Source organism: Microcaecilia unicolor, chromosome 13 (genome assembly GCF_901765095.1).
Source record: "Microcaecilia unicolor chromosome 13, aMicUni1.1, whole genome shotgun sequence".
NCBI classification, from domain to species: Eukaryota; Metazoa; Chordata; class Amphibia; order Gymnophiona; family Siphonopidae; genus Microcaecilia; species Microcaecilia unicolor.
Genome location: NC_044043.1, coordinates 28680875 through 28702791, shown reverse-complemented (window position 1 = coordinate 28702791; position 21917 = coordinate 28680875). Strand labels below are relative to the sequence as shown.

Sequence of the window (21917 nt, the reverse complement as noted above, 5' to 3'; positions counted from 1 at the left end):
ACGAATCTGTCCAAATCTCTTAAATCCAACCCTACGACTTGGCTGCAATCTTCTCTCAAGAAATTTTAGAGCTTACAAATGTGTTGTCTGAAAAAAAAAAAAATCATTCTTAAAATCAGTTTCTCGGCATTTCCCCTACCCCTAGTCTATTTATAGCATTAATACCCTACATTATCCCAAACGTTTGGGTTCAATGTGGGCTTACTTCAAACTTTAAAGCAAAGTACTATTAGGATTAAACAAAAGTAAAAGACAATAAGAAGTAAAACATCATAGCAGCAGAATGACTCATTTGAAAATAACAAACTAGATAAGAAAATTACAATCAAAAGTGGAAAGGAATTCACTAAATAAAATGCTTTCAACAGTTTATGAAATTTTAGATAACCAGTCTCAATAGAAAAAGATATATAAAAACCTGTCCCTTTCATTCAGAATTTGATAAATGTCATATCCCCTTCTCAGTCACCTTTAATCCAAGCTAAAGACACCTAACTTGTTTAGCCTTTCCATCCCCTTTACCGTTTTTGTCACTCTTCTCTATACTTTTTCTAGTTCTATCATAATGCCTCTACAGAAATAAAGGGTATATTCTCCATTTTATTCTCTATTCATTCAGGGCTCCTGTTTTTTCCACAGATCATATAATGCTAATGTTTTCTAAGGTACACACATACCTTTCTTTGTTGTGGAGGAGCTGTTTTCTGTAGTTCCACGATTTTTGATCTTGTCCTGGTCAGGCATAGAGCTTGTATTTAGAAGGGCACGGGTGGTTGTCACCTTGTCAAGCCAGACCACATTACCTGAAAAACCACAAGACCACGCATTCATTAAATCAAACTGACCTTCCGGTTACTGTCATTATGGATGATCCTCTGATCTTACTAAAATGGCTTTAAGAGGGTCCTCAAAAGACAATGATGAATACCACCATGCTTCCAGTCATAAAGCATGGTAGCAGTAAATCAGCAAGCTTCACTACATTTCATAATATGCAATCCTGAAATAGTATCTTTCAATGATTATAAATTTGGGTAAAAGAACTACAAAATACACAATGTGAGGAGAAAAATTCTGCCTGCCTGCCCAAAATGCATAGATTCATATTTATATATTCTACTGAATATTTATGTACTCTGTTGAAGTCATGGTTTTCAAAAAGATCTACACACAGTTTCAATTTAGTTCCTTTTCTATCATTCAGTACAGTTTAGTCTATTGCCTTCTGATCCCTAATGTATAAAGGATTGTTTTTGTTGTGCTATGCTACTCCTCCCTTGTGTTCTTGAGTAAAGCACATTGTTTTTCTTAGATGATTGACGATGTTATTGTTACGCGTCTACTGGTAATGACCCAGATCTGTACATTGCCCTGATGCTTCCTTGAAAGGTGGAATATCAAATATCAGTACATAAATATATTCATTCTTTGTTACATATTTATATATACTTTTAAAATGATACCCTAGAATATACAAACATACGGGCCTTATTACTAAAGGGTTGACGTGCGAAAACCTGGAACTACTGCTAGCCTAACGCTGGTGCCAGCGGTTAATTCCACCCCAGTGCGTGGCATTTCTGGCGCCAGTGAACATATTTGAAAATTTTCCATAGGGGCGCCACCTCAATGGGTGGCGATAAGTGCTCCCTCCGAAATGGCTGCATGGGAAGTGCGAATGTACCTCATGGCCATTTCTTTTTTGGGGGCTTTTTACCCGCTGCAGTAAAAGGAGCCCTGCCGCGTGGCAAAAATAGCCACCGCTGCTAGCGCAGGGTCCATTTTACTACAGCTTAGTAAAAGGGCCGCATAATGAGACAGTACAAAATGTGATACCAAATGATTTAAGGAAAACTGAGGGATTAAGGACTCAGATCAGTGCAAATATGACTGGCACTAGTTGAAGGTGAGGTGTGTGACTGGAAAGTGCCTAATTAATAAAAAATAATTGCTTTTAATTGGAAGGTCTCTTTTTGTATTACTGACTGCTCTTGTTTGCTAGCTTTTATATTTTAGAATTAAATGTGCCTTTTGTTCTTCCTTGGTCCTTAATGTATATCTAAAGACAGCCAAAGGCACACTGTTTCAAAATAACGAGAGAAAGAATGGAAACAGAGACAGCCAGAAGAGTGTATAAAATACTGAGAAAAAAAAAAGAAAAAAAAAAGACTTCTACCATGAGACGTCTGTGGAAGCACAAAGCACTTATGAATTTCATATGTGAACTTTTTTCCTCCCTAAACTGAAACACAGTTGGAAAAAAATCAGATTCAGGCAAAAATCTAAAAGTGAGATTGTGAGCCTCTAGGGATAGAGAGAGCACCTGCTCATAACATATGATTGTTCTCTGCCTTCAACTTGATGGTTAAGCAGAATATAAATGACAGAATTAAATTTGTTACATTTGTACCCCACATTTTCCCACCTATTTGCAGGCTCAATATGGCTTACATAGTACTGTAATGGCGTTCGCCAAGTCGGTAGATAACAAATAGAAGCTTATATTGTGGTCTAATGAGGTAGGTGTGTATTAGGTACCATGAGGGTTGAAGGGAATGTAGATTGTATATTGTCCAGTATGATCCTTGGTTATGCTGTGTTGCTGGGTGTGGGGATTTACGGTGGATGGGTGGGGTAAGCCTTTTTGAAGAGGTTGGTTTTTAGTGATTTCCTGAAATTTATATGGTCATGGATTATTTTCACAGCTTTTGGGAGTTCATTCCATAGTTGTGAGCTTATGAAGGAGAAGTAGGATGCGTAAGTTGTTTTGTATTTAAGTCCTTTGCAATTTGGGTAATGTAGGTTTAGGTATGATCGTGATGATCCGATTCTATTTCTGGTTGGTAGATCTATGAGGTCTAACATGTATCCTGGGACTACGCCGTAGATAATTTTGTGGACCAGAGTGCAGATTTTGAAGATGATTCTTTCTTTGACTGGGAGCCAGTGCAGCTTTTCTCAGAGGGGTTTGGCACTTTTGAATCGTGTTTTACCAAATATCAGCCTGGCTGCTGTGTTTTGGGCGGTCTGGAGTTTTTTTGTGAGTCCGAGTCCTGGAGGCAAAAAGAGATTTGCCCAAAGTTATACAGAATGAGCAGTAAGTCCATTCATGCTTTTGTTCGTCTCCTGAATCAAAGTCCAAGGCACTAGGTTGCAGGATCACTCCTCCTACCTTAATGACTAATACTCGCAGTGCAGGTTTGTGGTCAGACCACTGACCTAGATATTCAAGTTCCAATCCAACCTCGATTGTTCACTGTAGGACTAGAGCTGTAAAACAAAGCTCTCCAGCCACAAGCCCTAGCAGCCAAGTAATTTTGCAGTGTGTACAGATAAAAGTCTCCGATAGCTGAACCTCCATCATACCACAACACAGTTTTGTGGCTTTAATTAAATATAACTTAAGTACAAACACTGTACATTTTCAAGCAGTGACGCTCGCTCTGGTGATGGTAATCTTACTGAGGCATTTTCATGGGCACATGACACCACATGCACATAAAACAACACTTATAAACTGGGCTGTGGAGTCAGTACATCAAATGTTCAACGACTATTTTTCTACTGTCCGACTCAGACTACTGATATTAAATTTTTTGCCCTGGATCTAAAGTACTGGTAAATATAACTTATATTTACCAGTATTTTAGATCTAGAATAAAACAAAAAAATCTATAAGAAAAAAGTGATAAATTATAATTAAATTTTTTATTTTGAAGCAGGAGTCGGAGTTGGTTCATTTATACCGACTCCACAGCCCTGCCGATAAAATTACCTCACCCACAAAAGTACGCATGTCAACAAAAACACAGGTACTTTTACGCAACCTGGCTTTAGGCTGTGTTTGGGGGTAGAATGCGACTGTAGTTGCAATTTACACATGCTTTACATGTGGACATTTAAACCGGCTCTCGAGCAGGGCTAAAAGGTCTGCAGCTTCCTTTTAGCCATGATTTATCCAGCTTTACTGGGGAAATTTTATGAAGAGACAGTGTCTATAAAGTAAAATCCAGTACCAAATGCTGCAAATTATAAAGCAGTGTACAACCCCTCATGTCAGTACTGAGCTAATGTATCTGCTGTAGAACAGCACATAGATGTTAGCTGCTAAAGCACACAAAAGCAGAGCATTCTTTTTTGGTTACTTACAAGATGTATCATCTACCCACTCAATATGAGCAGGGGGATACTCCTTAAAATAGGCAAATATATCTTGTGTACTCATCTCATCTACTCCGCAAAGATGGATAGCATCCAACCTCACATTTGGAATTGCTGTAAGAGTGAAAAAACATTAGTAAGTCCTGTGCCTAATAAAGATTTACAACCTTACTTACCACAAATTTAGCCTTACTTAAATATCTGGTCATATAAGAAAGCATCTGCAAAAACCAGAGAAACATTGGCAGGGTAATTCATTGAGAATCCATTTTAAAGCTACATTTTAAGAGGGTTTATTTCCCTTTCAATCAATTTCATAAATTGATTCAAAGAAGACCTATGATATCACGTGTGCACAAAAATTTTTTTTCTTTAGAAGGTAAATGACACTGCTTTTAAATTCTAGTGGGTTAGTGTGCTTTCTGTAGAGAACTGAATCTGATGGTGCTCTGCAATGATCAATATAAGTCCCACAAAAGCGGCTCTGGAGTGAAGAGTCAGAAGAATATACAGGGTAGAGGGCGACCAAAACTGTTTTTTTTTTTTGTCCAGTTCCAGCCCAAACCGAAACTGCTATAGAAACTGTCCAAAAGCTTTTGGCCAAAGCTGAAACTACAGCTAAAAACCATGAACTGGTTTTGGCTAAAACTGGAACGGAAAACTCAAGTTTGGCTGTGTGAATGTGAACCGGTGAGGACAGATGACTGTCAGAACTTGCAGTCTACTTCCCTACTACTACTTGACATTTCTAAAGCGCTACTACGGTTACGCAGCGCTGTACAATTTAACTTAATTTCCCTCTGCTAAATCCACAGTACCCAAGCCAGAATATAATAATTTAAATAAAAGAAAGATCATATTTCACCTCCAAGCAAAATAGCCTCCACACACGTGGACTGCAGCTAATGAAAAACTAGAAACCACAGTGCTTTTACAGTGGTTGACTTTGTGCAACACTCGGAGTGACAGCTGACATCATAACCCCACAAAGAGGTTAATTCCTAAGGAGTTTATCGTCTCAAATTTATAAATTACTGCTAAAATCATGTATCAAAAGCATTTATTTGGAACACTATTTACCATATAAACTAGTCAAAAAAAAAGTTTACTTTAATTTATTTATAGCTGGCTGTACAGAATTACAAACACAAAATAAAAAGTCTAAAACACTATCATGAATACATAAAACAAATTCACACATATTATTATATAGCCATACTTATCAAAGTATTATATAACAAGAGTAACGGTGCCCCCCCCCCCCCCCCGCCCCCAGGACTACCTTACAATCACTGGTGGTCTAGTGGTGAGGTCAGGGCAGGATTCCCCAATTGTGGCAGCCATTTTGAGAGCAAAGGGAGACTGGGCAGGAGTAACTGAGGATTGTAAGATAGGCCCAGGGAGACCAACAGGTGGGGTGGGGTGGGGGGAAACGAACAGAGAACAAGTTTTCGGTTTCCACTGCAAACACATTTATCTTTATTGTACACTTGATATACCACCAGTTCTCAACAAATCAAAAAGGTTTACAAACAATAAGGAAAAAAAATAGGAAAAGAACGCCAATATCAGGAGAGCATGGGAAATAAACAGAGTAAGTCAGACAAGAGAGAAACAGCGAGGGTGGGTAAGGAAGCAGAGACAACCAACCACCTACTGGAACCCATCGCCAAAGAATTAAAAGCCATAGGGTTAGGGAAATGCCTGGGAAAACAGATAAGCTTTAAGGAGACAGCGAAAATGGGAGAGAAAGCTCACACTGGGGAAGGAGTAATGAATGCCAAAGAAAAGGGGCCAAGCAAAAAAACACAGAGGTGCGAATGGAGCAATGACGAGCACAGTGAACGGATAGTGAAGCCAGACAGGAATCAAATGCGGAGCGGATCTCACGTGCAGGACAATAAGGAGTAATCAGATTGGTCAGAAATTGAGGCAAAACCAGGTGCAATGCCTTAAAAGTGAGGGTCAGAAACTTGTAGGTAATCTGGTATTTAATGGGAATCCAATATTATTCTTTTAGTTAACGTTTTTATTGATGAAAAATAAACTTCTGTGCAATTAACAATTAGCCCAAACACAGGCCTCATCTTAAAACAAACACAATAGCAATAAGACGAAATGGTCCGTCATCAACCATTTTGTAAACAATTTCCCCCTTCTTACCTAATCCGCCCTCCCTCCTCCCCCATTATTATTATTATAGTGCAACTTTCAGTAGTTTAAACAAACACATACACCTATATAAACTGGTGGCAATAATAAGTCAGCCTCATGCTCTCCAGCTCAAAAGACCACCATCACACTTTAAATCATGTCCTCCCCTTCCCTCTTCCCCCCTAACCCTCCCAATAACCTCTAACCTTGAATAATACTCCATTTACCTCTAAACCGATCCACCCTAGCCCTCCCCTCCTCCCACCCCTCCTAGCAGTCCCTTTCCCCGTGCCACGCTCAAAGTGCCCAACTACCTAAATTACTTCTGCCAAGGGAGTTTGTTCAGGATTTGACTGCGCGCCCGCGGCGAGATTACATTCAAATAAGTTCCCCATACTGCCAGAAACCTCCGCTGTCTTCCCGGAGACACACCCGCACCCCTCGCTTCCCAGATCATTAATTCATGCAGTTTATTCCGCCAGTGCCAAACGGGAGGGCGATCTTGTGTCCAATACATTAATATGCATTTCTTCCCCACAATGCAAGCTTTCCCTAAAAACAACTTTTCTCCATGTGTACCTACACTCCACTGACCTGGGGCACTAAATAACGCTCTTTCAAATGTGAGCCGAAATGTTCTTCCCAATACCTCTTGAAGAAACCGGGAGATCGCGGCCCAATAGCTAGCGATGCTTCTACACTTCCAGAGACCGTCGAAAAGCGTGGCCTCATCCCTCGTACATTTAAGACAATTTTTAGTTTCCATAACCCCCACATAAACAGCCTGTCTCTGTGAGATGTAAGCCCTATGTACCGTCCTAAAATGGCACTCCTGGAGTTCCACATTATGTACCAAGTGAGTACCACTTTGATGGGCCCCCAATAACACCTTTGCAGCTACCGGCACTCCCACCTCCCTACTCCATCTATCTGCAACCATCTGTAGATCCCGGGCTTGTTCTCTACCGCCTAGCTCTCTATGGAACCAGGCAATTGAGACTTGACCAATATTATTCTTTTAAGAGTTACATGATCATAGTGATGAGCAGGTGAGAGAAGATGGAGGGTGGTATTCTGGACTGTCTGCAATTTATGGTGGGAAACATCTGGGCGGCTGGCATATACAACATTGCAGTAGTCTAACTTCGAGGCAACCAGAGCAAAAAGAAGAGTGGCACAGCTCTCAGTAGAGAGAAACGCATAGAGTGAGAACACTAGGTACAGAGAACAAAAACAGCTCTTAACGATGGCAGAAATGTGCAAAAAGAAAGTTAAGGCACTGTATAAATGAACTCGGAGCTATTTCATGTTATCGGTCAGGTGAACAGGAACCCCATCAATGGATGGCACAACAGGGGTTGCGGCACGATGTCCAGTGAGCCAGATAGCTGAAGGTTTCTGTTGATTAAGGTGGAGGTGATGAGAGATAAGCCAAGAAGAAACAGCATGAAGACACCTTTGCAAATAGCCAAGACTGGGGTGAAGAGGATCTTGGGTGGAGACTAGGAGAATGTAATCAGCGTAAATATAGCATTTCACATGGTGCTCCTGGATGAGAAATGCCAGAGGACTACACATTAAAGAGCAATAGTGAAAGGACCAAACACTGGGGAACACCACAGCAAAGAGGTACAGGATCCGAGAGGGAGGAAGGGAGGACTACCCAAAAGGTGTGATCAGTAAGGAAAGAACAAAACCAGAGTAGGACAGAAAGGCCTAAAGAGGACTACCCAAAAGGTGTGATCAGTAAGGAAAGAACAAAACCAGAGTAGGACAGAAAGGCCTAAAGAGGAGAGACGGGAGAGAAAAAGTGAGTGACTAACCAAATCAAAGGCTGAAGATAGATCCAATAAAAGAGCTTTGCCGTGCTCAATCACCATATAACAGTCATTCAGCAATGAAGCAATAATTGTCTCGGTTGAACCCCGGTTGAAATCCAGACTGAGAGGGATGAAGCATGTTAGAGGATTCAAGATGATCCAAGAATTGCTTAAAAACACAACGTTCTAAGAGTTTACTCAAAAAAGGAAGGTTAGAAATGGGATAATAGCTACTTAAGAGGCCTGGGTCAAGAGACTGATTCTTCAACAGGGGATGAACCAAAGCAGTCTTCCAGTGGTAAGCGTGTTAGTAATTTTAGACTACGTGAATTAAAGGGAAGCCAATGAGACGGAACAGGATCCAGTGAGCATGTGGTCTTTTGCTCAGATTGAAGTATGTAGTCAAACTGTGTTAGCGATGGAATGTTAAAGTTTGTCCAGCGATGGCCATTTTTCAGCAGAAACCGAAACATGGCCAGAAAAAGGATTTGGGGCCAATTTTGGCAGCAAAACCGAAACTCAGCTGGCACCTAATAACGGACACCCCTGAGTGCAACTTCACACACTAACACACACACTCAGTCCATCAAACATTTCAATCCGACTCATCAGGGAACAAGGACAATGAGAAAACCCTTTCATAGCATCCACGATTCATTCCAATTACCTCTTTCAGCCGGATAAAGTAAGCATTCAGCAAGTAATGTGTGTAATAAATCCACAAGTCTTTCCTCCTTACCTTTTTTCATCATCTCTGAATCCAACAGTATGCTCCTTTGTGCAAGGTTTTCATCGGCTCGAAAATGGAAGCGTTTTGCTCTCTGCTCCTTTTTCTCAATTGCTTCCTAAAGAGCAGGACATATTAAATGACAAAAGATGTGGCTGCACTTCAAATCACCACCAGACAGTGCATCAGACTAAACAAACGTAAACACAAAATCCTTACTGTTACTAATTCTCCTACCCTAGCAACTCCTCAGCTCTGGCACAGTACATGTTTATTTCCTTTTATGCTTCATCATCACTTACAGGCTTTATTTTTCTAGAATTTGTGGCTCTAGATGAATTCTGTCATCTACAAATACAGCAAGTAATGTAGTTTTATTTTCCCTTCAACAAGCAGGATTGAGTCAGGCATACAAGTGGGTGACATCATCCAAGAGCGCCAGGATGAAACTGCTCCCAGAGCTCAGAACCCAGTGTAAAGTTTTGAGCAAATGTGGTCCTTATCTCCACAGTTTTGTTGTTTCCATCAAAGTTTCTTCCTTATTAATTTTATTTAACTTTAACAGGAAGGACTTTGATGATAAACTGGAAAATTAAATAAAAATCATCCTATAAAAGTTAAATAAAAAATCAGTCTTTGAGTAAGGTAAGTTTTTCACAATGAAATTGTCTTTTCTTCTGTGCCCACTCTGCTTGAGAAATCTTCTGTCCTAGAAAGGTAAAACCATTGTTTCAGCTACAAGGATATCAGTTACCACCTCAAAAATTGTATCTTCAGCTCAAAAGAAATAATAGGACAGAACATCTTTGAGATCTTCGAAGATTTCTGCCTTTGATGGTAGTATACCAGACTATGCGCGTCATGAGGAGGTGGTCTCTGGCTCTTATTGCTGCCTCAGGCGAATATCTCCTACTTGCACAGAGGCCCAAGAGGACCAGACAGAAGTATTTTATGGAATCTTTCTTTCCTTCTCTGTTTTTTTTGTCCGTTTCTGCACTTCCCTTGCTCATGGTGGTGTTGGTCTTGCAGATCTGAATGCTTCTGTACAGTCTGCTTCACTGGGATCTATGCATTAACTTAGAGCAGACAGTCCTACCATTAAGAGAAGGTGCTTGGAATCAACTCATACACAACACAGACAGTGCAGTACCAGTGTATTTCCTGTGGAGCCTCTCAACCAGAGAGAGAGTGGCATGGGGACAGAAATCTAACCCATCCCAACTAGAATCTCCTACATCCCCACCCACACCCATTGGAAGTAATTCTTTTTTTTTAATTTAGTTTTTGAGTATTAATGAAAATACAAATACAAACACGTTCAGGCACAAAACCAATACCCCCCCCCCAAAAAAAAAATTCCCCAAACTCAAACCAAGAGGCTGACAACCAAAGAAAAGGTCAATAACAAGTCAGTTCAAATACAGGGAATCCCAGACATCCTCATGATAGTGCAAGTTGGAATCGCACAAGAAATGGTAACCAGATCTAGGAGTGGCCTAGTGGTTAGGGTGGTGGACTTTGGTCCTGGGGAACTGAGTTTGATTCCCACTTCAGGCACAGGCAGCTCCTTGTGACTCTGGGAAAGTCACTTAACCCTCCATTGCCCCATGTAAGCTGCATTGAGCCTGCCATGAGTGGGAAAGCGCGGGGTACAAATGTAACAAAAAAAAAAACCTGTCTAATCTCTATTTTGAGCACTTTACCAAGATAGTAACAATCATCCAAAGGAGCTTGTCGTGCGTGGATGCAAGCATGCGTGTGCCATTTTTTTTTGGCCACCTCACAGCAGACCACCGCCACCAGGCAGGGGGAAAGCACCTTTAAGACATCTGGCAGCCTTAAATTAGACAAGTCTTAACCAGGGAAGCTGTTGTTGAGCTAAAACAGATCCTTAGCTTTTTCTCCACCTTAAAGTTCAAACTTCCAACTGGTAAGGAAAAGTCTGAATCTGTGGCACTAATGCCTCCTCAAGATCTATTCTACATCAATGCATCCCAGATTGTGTCAAGAAGAGTCACAGAGAAGCTGAATGGGACAATAAAAAAATAAAATAAAGAAAAGAAAAAAGCAACAGGCAATTTTATCTAAGCAAGTTAGTTTCAGTAATCAACATTTTGATCCCCAACCCCTCTGCATCTGCAACTCTTTCAAAGAGATCAGAGACAAGCCAGAGTGGTACCTAAAAAAATTCTGGTTGGCTCCTCTCTGGATCTTTGAGACGGCCCAGCTCTAGCAGACAAGGATGGAACAGGAGAGGAAGCTGCTGCAGCTGCACATGAAGACACGAAGATTCGCTCGCTCATGCTGTGGACAAGAAGTCACTGTGACAGGATACTGACTGGATGGAATGAAAAACTCTGGAGATTCACTCACTGGTGTGCAATCGCTACATGCATGGCCAGTAGGTCAGGTGATCTCTGATGCTGCTGGCTCATGCATGTGGATCATAGGCCTGCCATGTATCAGCCCAGGCAGGGAGCGGAGCAGAGCAGAGAGGGTTAATGGGAGATTTTTCCCAGTGCGCCTGCGTTGATTCAATCAAGAAGCTGGCACTACTAGAACTTGTAGGTGATGGCGAGGCTGGCATTCACTTCCAAGGGATCCCTGCAGAACTGCTTCCCTTCCTGTGGGAGAACCGGAGGGGATTCCCACTCGAGTCCTGTCAACCCCGTTCGGGTCTCTACTCCCAACATTGCAAAAGACATGTTCAGCGAGGCTGGCATGCACTTCCAAAGGAACCCGCAGAACTGCTTCCCTCCCTGCGGGAGTACCGGAGGGGATTCCCACTGGAGTCCTGTCAACCCCGTTCGGGTCTCTATTCCCAACACTACAAAAGACATGTTCAGCAAACTGACTCTCTTGTATAGCTCCCTACACTGTATAGTAACAGTGGGCACTTCTATGGCCTAAGAGCAGTCTTTTTTTTTTTTGGGGGGGGGGGGGGTGCATGATGGCGCTGTAGAGATCAGACATGTGCACTGAGCTCTCCGTTTCTTCACTGCTAAAATGTCTAGAAAGAGACTGTGGATGGCAACAAGTACTCCTCTTGTACAACAGAAAACCAATACATTTGCTATGCACTTACCATTCACTGGAGCAGTCCCACTTGAGATGAAAGTAGGATTAGCAGAACCCTCTTCACCCCTGGGAAGTAGCATATCGCTAACCCCTGAAGAGAGAGCGCCCCTAGCTAATCCTGCACTGAGACATAGGAATCTATCTTTGGTGAGTGTGGCATCTCCAGACGAATGCTCTGCAGTTGACTCCTTGGGTCTAGATACACCGAGTGCAGCAGCGTCCCTTGAGCAGAGAAGTTTGCCCGGGGGGAATGAGTAAGATCCAAAGTGAAGTGCAAACAATTCACTACAGGAACTTCAGAAAGAGCTTTAATGGATTTGCAGCATAAAGCCTCTTTGCCTCTGTTTTTGAGCCAGTGAGAGCTGCTGCGTTCACTTTGGAAAATTGTGGTCTATTCCAAACCGTAAGATTTTAAAACTGGAACAAAAAGTAGGCAAGGAGAAATTATGCTAACCTAATAATTTTCTTTCCTTTAGTCCTACCAGACCAGTCCAGACTAACAGAAATAGTTCCAGGTAATTCGCCCCCTCAAGGGTATCATGCAGCCTGGAATGATCAGTATTTCGAATAGCCAAGCAACAGTGCCCATGACACTGAAAGTAAAGAAAAAGAACGTTGCAAATGCCATAATCAGTGAAGCTACTTGGCATTAGCTGCAACATTTAGCCAGCTGGCTCTTACTTGACTGACAGGCATCTGGTTGAGTCAGGATATCCAGTCTGAACTGCAATATGAAGCATGCCCTGACGTGGCTCACAAAACAGATAGTTAACTGAGGCAGGAGATATAACCCGATTGTGGCTCGTTCTCAACTGACATCCAGATATTTTCACCAAATCAAGAGATGTTGCCTGAGCTATAACCAGTACTGTTACTCATTCTTAACTGACATATACAGATATTTTACTGGGCCAGGAGATGTGGCTGGAACCATATCCACCAGTGACATGCAGACATTTTCACCAAGTCAGATGATGGGGCCTGAGCTATAACCAGCAGTATGGCTAGTACTCAACTGACATAAGAGATGTTACCAAGTCAGGAGACATAGTAACATAGTAGATGACGGCAGAAAAAGACCTGCATGGTCCATCCAGTCTGCCCAACAGATAAACTCATATGTGTATACCTTACCTTGATTTGTACCTGCCTTTTTCAGGGCACAGACTGTACAAGTCTGCCCAGCAGTATTTCCCGCCTCCCAACCACCAGTCCCGCCTCCCATCATTGGCTCTGGCACAGACCGTATAAGTCTGCCCTCCACTATCCTCGCCTCCCAACCACCAACCTCTCTTCCCCCACCTGCTCTGCCACCCAATTTCGGCTAAGCTTCTGAGGATCCCTTCCTACTGCATAGGATTCCTTTATGCATATCCCACACATGTTTGAATCCCGTTACCGTTTTCATTTCCACCACCTCCCGTGGGAGGGCATTCCAAGCATCCACTACTCTCTCTGTGGAAAAAATACTTCCTGATATCTTTTTTGAGTCTGCCCCCCTTCAATCTCATTTCATGTCCTCTCGTTCTACCGCCTTCCCATCTCCGGAAAAGATTTGTTTGCGGATTAATACCTTTCAAGAGGCCTGTCCTGAACTGTAATAGTTAGTGTGGCTCATAGTCCATACTTTTTCCTTCATTGTCATTTCTACCAGACCAGTCCAGACTAATGGGATGTAGCAAAGCAGTCTCCCAAATAGAGTGGGACCACCAGAGAAAGGCCTCTATCACTTGTCGAACTAAGTCAGGAACAAACAGAAAACAGGAAGAGACCCATAAAAGGCAAGAAGTGAATGGCAGGCAAGCCCGCTGAAGAGAAGCAAACTGTTCCTATAGAAATGCTGAAAAATACCAAAATTAAGAGAAACCTTTATGGCCAAACCTGCTGTGAGCCAAAAAAGGAATGTGTAGGGTAGCAAAACGACCGACACCCTGGAACTGTGGGCACTGCCAGTGAAACCAAATGGCAGTCTAGCCCACATACGATATTAAAGTACACTCCACTGAAGGAGACATACAAAGGCACTCAGCAGGAGAACAAAACAAACCGTTTTCTAGAGCCAGTAAGAGCGACAAGAGAAAAGAACAGAGGCCTACAAGTAAGGGCAACCCCTAGAGCTATAGAAGTTGGACGTGCAACTGGTTAGATAGAAACTAGCATTCCAGAATGTAAAAAGGAAGAGAATACGTAATGACTGAATACTAGCACATGCAACTGCCGGAGCTATATCAGTTGGTGTTGTAGCTAGTAATCCAGAGGAAACGACTGTAAACAATGGAAAAGGAAAGACTGGAACTTAACCTCTTGTGCCTGGTTCATGGGCTACTGCTCACACATGAAGAGACAGAGATGCATGCCAAGGCTGTCACCCACATACTATCTCATCATGTGAAGCTAACGGGATGAGAATGGCACCAGAGTTAAACATGAAGGCACAGATGTCATCCCATACTCTGAGCCATGTTGCAGAACCGGCTGCAGTAACAGATGAAATGCAGGCGGCTGCCGCTGCACAACATACTATACAGGCTGCTATGCCACCTGAAGGGATACTTCAACTGGTATCAGAGAAGTTAAAACTCCATCCGAAGGAACGTCTGTAGCCGGTGCACTTTAAAGGTCACCTGTGGCTGTTGCCCAAGATAGGCCTGTGACTGCTGGAACTGAAGCCACACCAACCTGCCAAGGATAACATCACATAGAAGTCCCATTTCACAGCACACAAACACCATCCAAGAAAAAGGGAGTGGAGCTGGAGGGGGTAGGGGGAAGCGTCACCCTAGCTGGGGATTGTGAGGTTTCTTGAACTGAATGGAATGAAGGACCCGAGGCAGGTTGTATATGACGAATCTGATTGATTCCTTCGACTGGGTGACAAAACAGTTGGACATGGGAGGGGAACTAGATGTAGTATACTTAGATTTCAGCAAAGCCTTTGACACGGTTCCCCACAGGCGGCTGATAAATAAGAGTGCCCTGGGACCCAGAGTAATTGATTGGGTAAAAAATTGGTTGAATGGAAGGAGACAGAGGGTAGTGGTAAATGGAGCTTGCTCTGAAGAAAGGGATGTTATCAGTGGATTGGTCCTCAGGCCGGCTCTTTCTAACATCTTTGTGAGTGATATTGCGGAAGGGCTGTCTAGTAAGGTTTGTCTGTTTGCGGATGATACCAAACTCTGCAACAGGGTGGACACCCCAGAGGGAGTGGATGACATGAGGAGGAATGGTCCAATATTTGACAACTAAGATTTAATGCTAAAAAAAGCGGGGTTATGCACTTGGGTCACAAGAATCTGAGGGAATGGTACAGTATAGGGGGTGAAGTGCTCCTGTGTACTAAGGAAGAGAGGGGTGTGATTGTGTCTGATGGCCTTAAAGCTTCCAAACAGGCAGAAAAAGCGACGGTCAAAGCCAGAAGGATGCTTGGGTGCATAAAGAGAGGATGATCAGCAGGAAAAAAATAAAAGGTGAGGCCCCATTAGAGTACTGTGTGCAGTTCTAGAGACAGTACCTACGGAAAGATATAAACAGGATGGAATCGGTCCAGACAGTGGCTACAAAACTGGTAAAAGGTCTTGAACACAAAACATATAGGGACAGCCTTATGAACCTCAACACGTATACACTGGAGGAGAGGGGAGATATAAGTATCTCAAGGGCATTAATGTACAGGAAGTGAGCCTTATTCAACTGAAAGAAAACTGTGGAACAAGGGGGCGTATGACGAAGTTAAGAGGGAATAAGCTTAGGAGGAATTTAAGAAAGTATTATTTCACAGAAAGGGTGGTGGATGCGTGGAATGGCCTCCCGGTGGAAGTCGTGGAGATGAGGACTATGTCGGAATTTAAGAAAGCGTGGGACAAGCGCGTGGTATCCCTTAAAAAACAGAAGAGTCAGGGGTTACAGAGGATGGGCCATTTGACCTTTATCTGTTGTCATATTTCTATGTCAGCTCTGAGCACAAAAAGAATGAAAATCCATGCAAAACAGGTGATTGCCTACTCCTATCAAATGCTTAGCGGGCAGCGCACCAAACAAGGGCGCTCCTCCCGTGGCAAACCCAACGCCAGCTCGGAGCTGGTATTAGGGTTGTGCCGAGCATAAGGACCTATAGTTTTCTTGATTAAAACAAAAGTACAGCCAGAAGGTGTGTAGTTTGGACGCTAACACTGCAGATACAAGCCACCTCAAGAGGGAGAAAATGCTATCAGCAGGATCCTTCAAGAAAAGAACGGTAACGATTCCAGCTTTGGATGGGATTCGTTTGTGCAGTGCACTTAAGTGAACGGTAACTTTTTCTGTCCGGTCACGTTTGTGCTGTGCGCTCTTGTGCTTGGCAGTAGCAGGACAGCTCCCTCTTTCTTCTCCTTCACTCTGATGTTCTGGGCATGAGCTGAAGAGCTGTGCTTAATGCACAACTTTTCAACACTGGCGCCAGGCACCATCCTCCCCCTATCTTGAAAACAACTCCCTAATGCTCAACGCTAACAGCATTCCTTGCATGTCATTAGCGCTGAGCATTAGGGAGCTGTGTTGCAGAACTGTTGCAGCGGTAATTTTCTGGCGCTGTACTGAACAGTGCCAGAATTTTGAGCATCTTGAAGTACTGGTAATAAACAAACCCACCACATAGTTCCATCATCACAAGTTGTTTTTGGAGACATTCCAAGTTTCTGCCTTAAGTGATGACACCCTTTCTCCTGAATGAGGAAACAATGCTTCTTCTCTTTTGTCTTGAAACCCCACTCAAATTCTCACAAGAAATCCCTTCATATTTTGGACTGTAAACAGGCTCTCACCTGTTGCTTTTAAAAATCAGAATCATTTAGAACACCAACAACGTTTTCACCTCGTTTGATCCTTGTATGCCAGTTACAAAAAATCTCTGGCTTGCTTCTTTTATAGTTCTGCAAGCTTCAAGGTTAAAGACTTAACAGGTTAGGGCTTCTACTGAAGTCTGCCTATCTACAAAAGCAGCTAAGTGGTATTTCTTTAGATTTCACCACTGATCAGTGCTTATTGTCATGCCATGCTAGACACTCTGTTCCTACAAGCTAACAGCTTTCACAATTGACAGTGCAGACTGGTAAAAAGACTGACAATACAAGACAGAGAAGCTCTGAGTTTGGGAGCTACCCATGTGCCTGACTTAATCCTGCTTGTGACAGTGAGATGAGCAGTTTCCTGTACACAGGAAGGGGTGTGAATGCTCAGAACTTTATACTGGGTCCTGTACGGAGAGTTCTACTCTGGCGCTCTCAGATGATGTCACCCATTTGTGTGCCTCATTAATCCTGCTGTTTAAGGAAAACATCTGCTACAGGTAAGCAATGTTGCTTGCACTGCATCTGAACAGCCAAAAGTAACTACAAAGTAAACACTTATTTACAGTTCTTAAACTCCATTTTATCAACAGTAATCTTCCATTTTGCTTCTATGGTGGGAATGGAAAAACCTCTGTAAATGATAGGTGGCATTAGCGATCAGCTGTTTCAGGGGATGAGGTGCTGAGAAGAGGAGGAACATTAGGCTATTTGGGGGGGGGGGGGGGGTGGACACGTTGGTCATGCTCAGTCTCTCAATCTCCAATGCCCCCCAAGCTTACAAGGAGGCTGGTGCAGCAAAAACTGACTGCATCCCCCCCCCCCCCCCCCCATGGCTTATGAAAAAAAGAGCCTCCTTTCCCCTATGGTCGTTCTTGCTTGGCCTACTCCAACATGGCTGCACACGCTTCTCACTCCAGCCAAACACCCCCAGCACCAATGCATGCAGCACCCTTCTGTTATTAAATATAGAGAACACACAGATTCTAGCTGCCCTGCACAATGCAGTGCTTCTACCTTTGTCAGGGCTTTAAACAATCATTTAAGACTAGGCTCAATAAGTTAGTAAATCAAGATGGAATGAATGGAACTTCACATGCAGTTGTACGACGTAGAGGAGTATTTTCAAAGAACTTAGAACTTTGTAAATTTAAGTGCTTTGAAAATGAGCCCTAAAGCCTACTTAGCTTCCTATTTCCTAACTGGCCAAATAAAGGAATACACAGGGATATCTAAATTCTGGTGACATATTCATGACCGTTCCAGGAACATATATAGTACGCAGAGAAAGAACCTGCATTTGTTGTAAAAATAAAATAATAAAATTGCTCAATTGGTAAAACTATAATGATAGAACATCCCACTATTTCTTGAAAGGCAAATCTTTTCTTCACATCCACTTCTGGGCTTATTCATTCTAAAAAGACCAGATCCAAGTACTTTTACCTTAGACGTGACATCAATTCCCGTTATAAAGGTTCCAGCCTTGTTTTCATATCGTCTGCTTGTGTCCTAGCAAAACACCAAAGCAAAATATTAGTAGCTTAGAGGCAAGTTTTGTGGAAGATCTAGGTTGAAAAGCAGGGAAAGAACTCTGATCTCTAAGGTTGGCAGGGGAAAAAGATACAAGGGACGTGCATGGGGGAAAAGGGTTCAGTTTATGCTCATTCTAAACAAATTTTCCCCAATTTTTGGTCACTGTGTTCGGTTTGTTTTACATACTTGCTATCTGTGTGCGCTAGAATGTTTAAGTGGGTAAATCAATGTATGTATATATGTTTTATGTATATATGCATGCAATTTGCTTACTTTTAGGCACTCAGATGAAGTGAAGTCTCATATGTAAGCCACAGTGAGCCTGCTTTTAGTGGGAAAGTGCGGGATACAAATATAATAAATAAATAAATGCACATCCTTAGAGGATACTGCACAAACAGCATTCATAGTCCCTTAGAACAGAAAGGAGAGAGCATCGCCGCTATTATACTACAACTACACCCCAATGGAGTAATGTATACAACACAGTATATATTGCAGATCTGATTTTATACAATGAGACTCAACGTGTGCTGCCATGTGTTCTTTTACTCTAATAATTTTATCCTTTTGTATTATGTAATTTTCTAGTAACTTTGTTAGCCATATTGAGCCTGCATAAGCTGGGAAAATGTGGGATACAAGTGAACCAAATACATAAACACAACAGCATACATTATTGCATTAGACCAATAGTAAATTTAGCTCTAAGTGTTGCCACTGAAGTGCACTATGTATTGGTGCATACTAATACTCATTACTGAACATTATTCACCAAGAATCCCATTTTAAGCAATGGGATCTATCCACCAACATTCCATGTTGACAACAGTAGCAATCGTTAATGCTATAGCACGTTAGTGAATCCAATGCCACAGCACACTATAGTGAATCTAGCTCTTATGATCCACATTAGCTTAGTTCCAAAGGATGAGGTGCTTTATGGCAGCTGTTCAAGGATCATTGCTGTGATGGCTTGGCTGAGTAAGGTGGTAAAATAGAAAAATTGTGGCAAATACCTGAGTAATTAAATTGCACAATAGACAGCCCAGGGACTGGTTCTAATGGAAATGAAGGCCCAAAAAGTACAGAAGGAAACCAGATGACAGCCTGAGGAAAAACAGCATGGCAGGAGGAAAAAAAATAAAGTGGAACCAGTGGCAGATCTTTGAAGGTGTATCTATGGCTGGCTACTATTGTGGCAGTTCAGCAAATGCAATGTGTGTAAAACCCTTTTCTGGTGACAAGCAGCCTTAACCAGCATACAGGTAGTAATGGACTAGCTTTGAATTTTGAAAAACAGAAGAACCTTTTGAACACACATGGAAGTTTCTGTGCAGATACTATATCACGAAGTTCCCTCAGTCTAGTCCGTTTTTGTCCAAGCTCTCACACATACATGATTCTGTTCTTGCAGCAGTGACTATTTTTCTTCTTTTCTCTCCCATGTACCCTCCCCTTCCCCACAAAAAATGTTACAGGCGGATCAATAGCAGAAACATGTAAAGTATTAACTATTCTAGACCCATACACTTTGCTGCTCCGTCAAGCGCCATTTGCCACCCCATCATGAAAATCATCACAAGCGTCTTTAAACAGAAATATTTTTCAGTTTCTCCTAAAACGATGCTATGAGGGCTCCTCTTTCAGTAGTGGTGTAATGTGATCTTATTTTTTGGCTCCTCGATGAGTGTAATGGCAGCATTTTGTATCAGGCAAATCCCTTTCAGTAATGAATTTCAATAGTCAAGATTACCAATTACTATAGGAGCCAGCTCTGTGAGTGCTTGAGCACTCACAATATTAAACAAACTCCTTATCATGTGCAATTTATAAAAACACATTTTGGATATGTAAGAGGCAGACCAAAACTCAATTCATATTTTCAAGATATATTGTTTTCCAGTGCATACATAAAAAAGAAAAAGGCTTGCTTCAATAACAAAAAGTGTGGTCATGTATTTGGGTGCAGAAATTCAAGGATGGGTGATATTGGTGCATGTGTACCACACATCATTTCAGGATGATACTTGATTATTGAGACTGAAAACCCAAACCCAGGAAAGAACATTATCTAAACCTCATCAGTACTGTCTCTACCTGGAGTCATGTCACAAAGAAGCTTAGATGTGGAAAAAAAACGGGGGGGGGGGGGGGGCAAACAGTAGGGGATTTGATGGAACTTCCAAAACAGGTTTATGATAAACAAAGTCTTGATCATCCCGTGCTCTGTTTTTTTTTTTCTGCCACTGTTGTAGTGGCGTTCTGTTCTAGTTCCTCCACCTCGTGTGGTTTTGTTTGCAAAGCAAATGGGAAACCAGAGCCTAATGCAGATCTAATATACCAACAACGGAAAGAAACCTTTGCAAATGTGGTCCTTATGTATCATCATATTCTACTTCTGTCGAGCTGGCCTACAGTCCTACAATTTTTGTTTATATTAAAAGGGAGGAAATCAGTGGATAAAATACCTTCACGTTTCATGGAGATCACCCCCCCCCCCCCCATAAACAACTGAAAATAAGAATAACGTAACGTATAAAGCCATCAGTAATACAGATCATGGCCAGTACTCTGTATGATATACTCAGAGTTCCTGCCCCAAAGAGCTTCCAACGTAAGCACAGTGGGGAAGGAATTGTTGAATAATCGGTGAGCACTCAGCTCTTTCGAGCAGCAGACAGATATGTTCCTAAATGAAAGCTTCACGGGATAAAACGGTGCTAGCGGCGCGCCACACATGGAAACACAGACGTCCCCCCCCCCTCCCTCTCCGCGAAGCCGCCCACTCCAGGCCGGGGCTCGCGGCCTAACCTACCGGAATCAACTCCTTGAAGGACCGCTGCACCGGGACAGACTCCAGTTCTCCCTCCTCCACCTCCATGGGCTCCGGCTCGGCCGTCTCTGACTTCACTGAGATCCGCAAACTCCGCACAGCCGCCATTGCTCCGGGCAAGAAGCGGGAGAGAGACGCTGAGATCGGTCGGTCCTCCAGTGCCAGCGAGACGCAGAGAAGAGAGCAGCAGCTTTGGAAGAGAGAGAGCGCGAAGGGAAGCTAGACAGGCACCAGCAACAACCAGGAATTATGGGAACGGACTGTGGCCAAGGGAGGACAGGGCGCCATTGCGCGTGCACACAGGGAGGCGGGTGCACGTGCGTGCTGCTCGCACGTAGTGGATGTTTGATGCGTGCCGTACCACGGCTGTACGCTGACGCCATGGACGTAGGGGCGGGTCTCCTGCCTGTGGGCTGGCTCCCAGCGGTGCCCTGTGTGACTCATTGGTATACGTCATCAGTTGGCGGGCTATGTCGTCTTCTCTGTCAATACACATGTTTAGGGACAAGCCAGGAATATACAGATCAGATCTGCTGCCGCTCGGGGTGAGTGGTTACAAGATGAGAGATGTTTTCCATGGACAGGATCTTCTAGCCACACCTCTGAATATACGCCACGATGACGTGCGTGACCCGGCTATCCAATAGTAATGCTTAAAAAGTAAAAGCAATAAAGTTAGCACATTCCCGCCCAGATATGCAATATAAATACCGTATGACAGCCCAGACCAGTCAGTTTTATTTTTTCCGCGCTGACAGATGACCCGGTATTTTTTCTTTTCA

The 21917-nt window shown here is 42.8% G+C and overlaps 1 protein-coding gene across 1 annotated transcript in view; it reads right to left on the bottom strand.

Moving 5' to 3' along the window:
* The window catches only part of NCBP3 (nuclear cap binding subunit 3), a 90525-nt gene extending 69212 nt beyond the window's left edge, over positions 1 to 21313 (bottom strand). The window contains exons 1-5 of the mRNA XM_030185771.1: positions 21118 to 21313; positions 18210 to 18275; positions 8875 to 8980; positions 4150 to 4275; positions 678 to 803 (exon numbers count right to left, since the gene is read on the bottom strand). Of these exons, the coding sequence (XP_030041631.1) occupies positions 678 to 803; positions 4150 to 4275; positions 8875 to 8980; positions 18210 to 18275; positions 21118 to 21243 (550 nt within the window). The 5' untranslated portion in view covers positions 21244 to 21313. The remainder of the gene's footprint in view (positions 1 to 677; positions 804 to 4149; positions 4276 to 8874; positions 8981 to 18209; positions 18276 to 21117) is intronic.
* Between the last annotated feature and the right edge of the window lie 604 nt (positions 21314 to 21917).